We start from the raw sequence: 9,009 nt of genomic DNA on the forward strand, positions 1-9,009 counted from the left end.
TCATATATATATATATATATATATATATATATATATATATATATATATATATTACACACACACATACGTATCTATATTTAATATAGAAATGTGTATACACACACACACTAATTAAAAAAAATATAATATTAAATTAAAATATTTATTATGATTACTATCGTTATTATTTTATGTACGTAAGCATGGAAAAGAGAGAGCTTTTATTTCACTTATTTAATTGGGTAATGTTTTTCTCCAGTTGAATTTGATCAAATTCGAAACACTATCAAGATAGTATAAAACGACCCCACGAAACAAATCAAATGTGCATGCAACGAACATCCCAGTGTCTTGTATGTGTATTCAGCAGTATAAGAATAACCTACCCTGCATCTCGTGCCAATCTGCCTCTCAGTGCCTCTCGTGTAGGAGAGATAAGCTTTATCACGCTCTATAGACACTGGTGAAAGTGAACATCCTGTCCTGCCTGACTGCTGCTCCACACAGCCTCCTATCTCTGCACTGACCCAAAAAAACCCAGCAGACACTGGAAACATCTCACGCCAACACATCCTGCGGCACTCGCGCTAAACCTGCAACACATAGTTCACCATCCAAAGAGTTAGTTTTACACGCAGAATAAGACCAACTCTTTTTGTTTAAATGCAGAACATGACGACTGAATGTGAATGGAACATGTTTATTTAGTGACTTCATTTAATTTATGGTTGAACACATCGAATATAAAAGTTATTTTGTCTCTTGCTGAGAGCAGTGATTAAAAACAGCTACCCAATTGGCTAAATTACAATCCTCAAACACTGCAGATGCTGGTAAATAACGCCTCTGGCAGGCGGGTCATTTCCAAGGCAACAGCTCTGAATATGTGTTTTTAATAGTTGCAGACGGAACGGCTCATTTCTTGACGAAGAATCGTGTGATGTCAGAGGCCAGTTTGGAGGCGGCTTGGTCTCGTTTCATCTGACTTCTGTCTTTGGCTTGCTGTGCGGTCCTCTGCAAAACAAACCCACCACAGATTCACCACGAAATACTACAAATGTGTTGCATATTCAAATGAAAGGATGAATATAAATGTAAAAATTAAATAATGGTATTTCAATTCTGTCTTTATTTTAAACACTGTACATTAAACAAAATTAAATAATAATAATAAATAATTTTATTTAATAATTAATTAAATCAGTAAATATAAAACAGTATTTTAATTAAAACAAAAACATCCATTTAATAAATGCTGTAATCATTAATAACAATACAATAAAACAACATACTTTATTATTATTATATTTATATAAATAAAACAATATTTATAAAATATTTAGTGCACTTAAAAGGTTTCAAATAATTAAAATAAAATATTGTAAGCATTAATAAATATAAAACACTATATTAGTGCTGTCAAATGATTAATCGCAATTAATAGCATCCAAAATAAAAGTTTGTTTACATAACATATGTGGGTACAGTGTATATTTATGCACGTATAAATAAATACACACACATACTGTATATATTTATATTCGTATAATTTAATTTGTATAAATATATTTGATATATAAACAACATATTTTTCTTAAATATATACATGCATGTGTTTCTATTTATATATACATAATAAATATGCACAGTACACACACACATATATATATAATGTAAACAAAGACTTTTATTTTGGATGCAATAAATCGCAATTAATCATTTGACAGCACTACTAAATAGTAATTATTGTTTTAAAAAATTCATGTTTAAAATATTTATATAAATAAATATTGTATACATTTTATATATAACTTAAAATGTTTTTATTTTAAAATAAATTACATATGAAAAATTCCAAATATGCATTTGTGTGTGTGTGTGGATGAAATGCTGTACCATCCGATGGCAGACGGTACAAAGGGTTTGAAGGTTCTCGAGGGAACACTGTCCTCCTCCTCTGTACACGGGGTTAATGTGGTCCACCTGCCAGAACTGTCCTTCAACGGGACTCTGAATCATTTCATTCAGCTGCGACATGCAAACACAGACAATGTCAGACAAATCAATTAGATCTTCAAATATTTCTCTCATGACCGATACAATACAGATTATTTTTATGTCTAAGTGTCCAGTAACCGATATGCAGCACCCATTTTATTTATTGATTTGCTGCTTTTTAGAACAAACACTTCAATTGTATAACAATAACTAAACAAAAACAACACTATTAGTTAACAATATTTAATAAAAAATAGTTAATTTTTCATAAAAATACTGATATCAAAAATTTGTATTTGCATCAATTTATTACAAATATTGTTGAAATAATAATAAATAATATACTTTAATAAAAACATTGCCATAAATAAAAAAAATAATGGATACGTGTTGTAATCATTAACAATAATTACTCAATGTTATAATTATTAACAGTTTTTTGTTCTATTAACAAAAAATTATTAATAAGAACCACCACATCTTAAATAATCATAAAAAATAACATATATATATATATATATATACAGTGGGTACGGAAAGTATTCAGACCCCCTTACATTTTTCACTCTTTGTTATATTGCAGCCATTTAAAATGTCAACAATTCTGTGTTTTTCTGTCAATATGGGGTGCTGTGTGTACATTAATGAGGAAAATACATTAACTTAAATGATTTTAGCAAATGGCTGCAATATAACAGAGTGAAAATTAATTTTTTTTTAAAATTTAAAATACTTTCCGTACCCACTGTATATATATTAAAAAAACTAATAATAAAAACAATAGTTTTTTTAAATGTGGTTTTGGGCTATATGATATATCTAACTGTTAAACTTAAATTTACTCTGTTGTTTCCTGTTGAACGCAATATTAAAGGATCAAAACTACTGATAATCGATGAATACTGATAATAATCCAAGTATGAGTCTATCTTTTAAAGAATACAGCACTTGAAAGACTCCACCACCCAGAGAGTCTTGAGAGTGTCTTAACAGTGTTGTTGCTGTGTGTAGATCCTTTTTATTCCTGTTGTTTTATTGAACCGCTACATGAAAGCGCTCAGAATAGCCCGTTGGGAAACTTTATAATTCCCTTTATTCCAGCAGACCGCCGCGGCGAAGGACTCCAGGTGTTCAGCAGGATTAAAGCTGGAGTGGAAATCACGAGTGGACGATCAACGCTGGGAACGCGAGGCCCAAGCCCAAGCGCTGGCATTTCAGCGCGCGGCGCTCTCTGGAGAAAACCCAATCAATCCTCTCCTTGACCCTTAGCAGAGCCGGACGATAATTATCCTGAATCTCAAGGGTCGCGACACGGATGATAACCTCGCACTACGAGAGCGGGACGCTTCCTTACTGGACCTTGGGCGTCAATAAGTCAACGAGTACACGCAAAAACACATGCTAATGCTAGGAAACAGCGAGCGCGCACAAAGGTTTCTCCGTAATAATGCTTTGCGTGTACGACAGCAGGCTTGTTTGTGCGTCGAGGGCACTTGGAGCTTAAAGCGTGTTATTGATCAGGCCGCTGCCGCTCGGGGCTCTAACAGAAAAGCCGAAGAAAAATCAAACCTGCACCTCGTAGCAATGCACTGTGGGAAAAATCAATGGCAATCTGACAGACTAGGCGTTGTGTTAACGCTGGATGCTCCGGGGAGGAAAGGACGGCTCTGTTTGTGTGTGTGTGTGTGTGTGAGAGAGAGTGTGAACGGCACTGATGATAACTCTATAGAGAGAGTCAGAGAGCAGACGCCCAAGGCCACGAAGCTCTTATTGCTTCTGCAAGCTAAACAGGCCATCTTTATTTAGCTTTCACTGTAAGCAATATTTTTTCAATAAAATGCAGCATCTGCCGAGTTACTCGCAAATGTTTGGGGATAATTCCGACTAATGTGCTTTTGGAAGTGACTAATGCGCGCTTTTCCCCAAACTCTGGCCAACTTCCCAGACGAAATTAGTCCCGGTGCTACGTACACCTCTCGCAGAATCTACTAGAGGAAGTTTTTGAGCAGGAGCTACGAGGAGGGCAATCGACTGCTTCTGTGGACATGGATGAAACTCTGAGATTACTTTTTAAAGCAGATTCTAAAGAAAGAAAAAATAAGAAAAAGTTCTATGAAGAGTAGATGATGCTGCTTTCTTAAATAATACCTATTATTATTATTATTATTATTATTATTAATAATGAATAATTAAGTAATGGACATTTCCTACAAAAATTATATTTACTATCATTATTAAAATATTTGATGATATTTGAATGATAATATTATTTAGTGACATTTATGTTGGTTAGAAGAAATATGCTAATAATATTTGTGGCATTTATTACTATTTGTTGTTAACAATAACAATAGCTATTTATAATAAAAGAACATTATTAATAACAATAAATAATACAAATATGCAATTAATAATAATAATTATTAATATTTTGAAGCATATTTAGGCAAGCATTACATTTTTAACTGAAATGCTTTTGTTGTTATTAAAATTATAATATTATTTTGTGGCGTCTTAGTTTTTTAAATTAGTAAAAATATTATTTGTAGCATATTTATTATTACTGAATATTTCTTGTTATTAACAACAATACTGGCTACTATTTTTAACAATGACAAATAACAACATGCCACAAATATTGTTAATGATAATATTTTTTGTGGCATATTTATGCATTACATTTTTTAGAAGGCATTTCAACTTAAAAATACTAAAATAATGGCGGTCTGCTATTTTTTTTATTATACAATCCACAAAAGGGGATAATAAAAAATGTCTTTATTTTTTGTTATATTTATCCTAGTCTTGACATCTAATAGCTGGGAGAGTGCTGTGACTGTTTGAATTAAGGTAAAAATACTGAAACTGTCTTGCGCATTGCATTCAAGTTTTAAAAAAAGACCAGAATATGCACATTGAAGAGTTTGAGCAACTTTAGCATGTAATGGATGGATGGATGGAAAGAAAGAAATATGGCCAAATATGCAGATGAGGCTCCTAGAAATGAGCCCAACCTGTTTGAGAGGGAGTTGTGCCAGCCAGGTGTTGTCCAGCATCTCCTTGCGGTGTGTGCGCGGGGCGTCCCGGACCTGCACGTACAGCTGGTGGGCATTGAGTCCGCAATGCTGACACACACCCTGCTCCGTCTCCAGCACGCGGGCGCGCATGTAGCCCTGATTGGAGCGCAGCTGGAAGTCCTCCATACAGGCAGGGCTGCAGAAGCCTCCTGCCCAGCCGCGGTGCTCCCCGCTGGGCTTCTGGCAGGACAGACACAGGGGGGTCCCGGCCGAGTCCATGGCCTGCAGGTAACCGGCTGTAGTGTTTGTCTGAACACACACCGAGCTCTCTGCTTCCCTGCAGACACAAACACACATTAGCAAGTAGATTTGCACATTTTCTGAAGAAATATATAAATGGGTCTGGTCTGTAAAAAACACTTGCTGTTATACGTTTATAAGGTTTTGATGGTTGTCACAGTGTTGCTAGGTGGTTTCTAGGGTGTTCTTGGTTGGTTGCTATATACAACATTCATATTCAGAAGAATGTATATATACATATATATATACACACACATATATACATACACATATACAGTATATATATATATATATATATATATATATACACACACATACATACATATATACATACATATATATTATATATACATTTCTTTGAGAAATTTTAAATTGTTTTACCAATAGATTTGCACTTTTAGAATTTTAATTTGCAAAAAAAATCCACAAATAATTATGCATCATTTAAGAATAATAAAATAATTTCATTTTCAAATCAACAGTTTTTAAAAACTATGTAATTTGTGACTATATTCCAAAAAAAAGCATAAATATGGCACATTATTACTATTATTATTATTACTACTATTCCTATTATAAGTATAACATTTGCATATGTGTACATTTTTGTATAAGTTATCAGACGTTATATAAAATATTTTAATACAAAACAATATTGTGACTAATTATATTGTAAAAAACTGCATAAATGTGGCACATAAAACAATGATAATAATAAGAATGATTAATATTGGTAATAATAACAATATTACAAATGTATTAAATATCAATTAGTTACGTTATTAGTATAAATATTAAGTAGTTATTAGTATTAGTAATATACATATTGTATTGTGTTCCAAAAAGCATAAAAATTTTTTTATTTGGGTAAAAAACTTGCATAATTGTGGCAATAATAATATTAATAATACAAAACATTAATTAGTTAAGTTATTATTATTAGAAGTAGTAATATACATAATGTATAATTCCAAACAGCATAAATCAAACAGCACAAAATTTTGTTTCAAAAACATAAATAAAACTATACAAAAATGCATTAAAAATGCATAAAACTAATTTATATTTGCAATAAATCCTGCAAAAATGTGGCAATAAAAAAAAAAAAGACTATATATTATCCAAATTTATTTTTTGTTCCAAAAGAAAAAAAAAATTCAAACGATACATAAAAAACAGTTCTTAGTTACTTAACCTGAAATAATCTGCTGTAAAAAAAAAAAAAAGAAAAGAAAAAAGAAAAAATCAAATCACCAGTGTGCTAACCATTACACTGTGGCTCCAACAAGGCATATTCTTTCGCTAACCAATTTTAATGATCAGTGTTAACACGTATGTATGTACGAGACTAGTCTTGATCACACTAACTAGTCTAAACTTCACCAGGAATGACTTTCTCTCTAGTCCTCCATCAGTTCTCACTTTCTCTCTCTCTCATCCCGGTTTCTTCCTCTCCATCGCCTAAAAATATCCAGCCCCAGACAGCGCTCTGTACATCGCAATTTTTTCCTCCCGCGGTTTCCATGGCGACACTGCAGCACTGGCGTGTGTGGATTAAGCCCTTATCCTCTGCACTAAGCATTCTTGAACACACTCCACACACACACACTCATATCGCAGCTTTACAAGGTTAACCGTTCGCTGCTACACACATAATTACATGCCGAAATGCACTTTCAAAGTAAATTGTCACTCGCTGTGCAATATATATATATATATATATATATATATATATATTTTGCAGGAGTGATGCAAATTCATAAATATGTATCTGTCAGCGACAGTCTCCACCCTGACCGCAGGAGCAAAGCCAAGTGAAAAACATACATATTCATTTCCATTTGTGGATTAGCTACACCTGGGGCAGCAGCCGTCGCGGTTTGAGATCTCATCGCGCGACAACAAAGTCTGATGACTTTCTCACGTAGCCACAAAGTACGAGAGGAAACAGCTGTCACATATGATCAAAAAGCCACGGCATGGCTGTCAGGGCCCATGCGCGCGAGTGTGTTGATGACTTCATCAGCCATTTCCGCGTTATTCCCTCACTGAGATCACACGTGTGGCCCCTTCCCCAAAACCCAGTCTATTGAAGGAGTTAGTGTTTGAAATGCTCTCTAGTTGATAAGTGGGTGTTGCTATGTGGTTGCTAGGGTGTTATGAGTGTTTTAATGTGTTGCTATGCAGTTGCTATGATGTTTTTGATGGTTGTTCTTGATGGTCGTCTTCTGTAGGATTTAACATTTTTAATACTGACTAGTTGATAACCAGGTGATGCTATGTGGTTGCTAGGGTGTTATGAGTGTTTTTACTGTGTTGCTATGATGTTTTTGATGGTTGTTCTTGATGGTCGTCTTCTGTAGGATTTAACATTTGAAATACAAGTTGATAAGTGGGTGCTGCTGAGTGGTTGCTAGGGTGTTATGAGTGTTTTACTGTGTTGCTATGCAGTTGCTGTGATGTTTTTGATGGTTCTTGACTACTAGTAGCTAAGTGGGTGGTTGTTAGTGTGCTATGAGTGGTTGCTAGGGTGTTATGAGTGTTTTACTGTGTTGCTATGCAGTTGCTGTGATGTTTTTGATGGTTCTTGACTACTAGTAGCTAAGTGGGTGGTTGTTAGTGTGCTATGAGTGGTTGCTAGGGTGCTATAAGTAGTTGGTAGGATGTTTTTACTGCATTGCTATGCAGTTGCTATGATGTTCTTGATGATGATCATCTGAAGGATTTAATGTTTGAAATACGAGTTGATAACCATGATGCTATGTGCTTGCTAGGGTGTTTTGAGTGGTTGCTAGGGTTTTATGAATATTTTACTGTGTTGCTATTATGTTTTTGATGGTCGTCTTCTGAATTATTTAAAATTTTAAATACTCACTAGTTAAGCAGGTATATGGCAAATATGTGGTTGCCAGGGTGCTATGAGTGTTTTTACTGCATTGCTATGTTTTTGATGGTTGTTCTTGATGGTCGTCTTCTGAAGGATTTAACGTTTGAAATGCTAGTTGATAAGTGGGTGTTGCTATGTGGTTGCTAGGGTGTTAGGAGTAGTTTTTACTATGCAGTTGCTAAGATGTTCTTAATGGAGAAGAATGATGGTCATCTTCTGAAGGACTTAACATTTAAAATACTAGTTGATAAGTGGGTGTTGCTATGTGGTTGCTAGGGTGTTACGAGTAGTTTTTACTATGCAGTTGCTAAGATGTTCTTGATGGTGGAGGTCGTCCAGATTGAGTTGTTGCAAAAAGCAAAAATAAAATTTTTATAATAAATTTTTGCATAAGCTATCACAAAAACAAGCGGTCTTTTGTAAGTATTTATTATTGTTGTGCCTTGTCTAGATTTTTACAATATGACAACCATTAATATTATTAATAACTAAATTTGTATAACATTAACTTTAATAACAGTTATTATTATTATTATTAAGGGTTATGGGTGGTCAGACCTGTTGCTGGGGTCAGTATGTTCGGATGAGGATTGTCTTTTCGGACCGATGTTGTCCTTTTTGATGATACGGAGAGCTCCGCCCTCTTTCTGGGCCACAGTGATGGAGGTCTGAGCTACATCCTGTCTGGAGAGATACCTGTCAGAGACGGACAGAGAGAGACTGTGAGGAACTGAGTGCCAGAAAGGGAACATCATGGTGGCATGAAGAGGGCAGTACAGTATCTGCTACCAGAAAACACACACACAGCTGATGTTTGTGTAACAGAAC

At 34.3% G+C, this 9,009-nt stretch overlaps 1 protein-coding gene across 1 annotated transcript in view; it reads right to left on the bottom strand.

Annotated features, from left to right (window-relative positions):
* Positions 1-670: 670 nt before the first annotated feature.
* zranb3 (zinc finger, RAN-binding domain containing 3) overlaps positions 671-9,009 on the bottom strand; it is an 86,916-nt gene continuing 78,577 nt past the window's right edge. Inside the window, exons 19-22 of the mRNA XM_016274570.1 lie at positions 8,740-8,877; positions 4,992-5,331; positions 1,876-2,007; positions 671-993 (exon numbers count right to left, since the gene is read on the bottom strand). Of these exons, the coding sequence (XP_016130056.1) occupies positions 895-993; positions 1,876-2,007; positions 4,992-5,331; positions 8,740-8,877 (709 nt within the window). The 3' untranslated portion in view covers positions 671-894. The remainder of the gene's footprint in view (positions 994-1,875; positions 2,008-4,991; positions 5,332-8,739; positions 8,878-9,009) is intronic.

Source organism: Sinocyclocheilus grahami, unplaced genomic scaffold (assembly GCF_001515645.1).
Source record: "Sinocyclocheilus grahami isolate Dianchi unplaced genomic scaffold, SAMN03320097.WGS_v1.1 scaffold87.1, whole genome shotgun sequence".
Taxonomy (NCBI): Eukaryota; Metazoa; Chordata; class Actinopteri; order Cypriniformes; family Cyprinidae; genus Sinocyclocheilus; species Sinocyclocheilus grahami.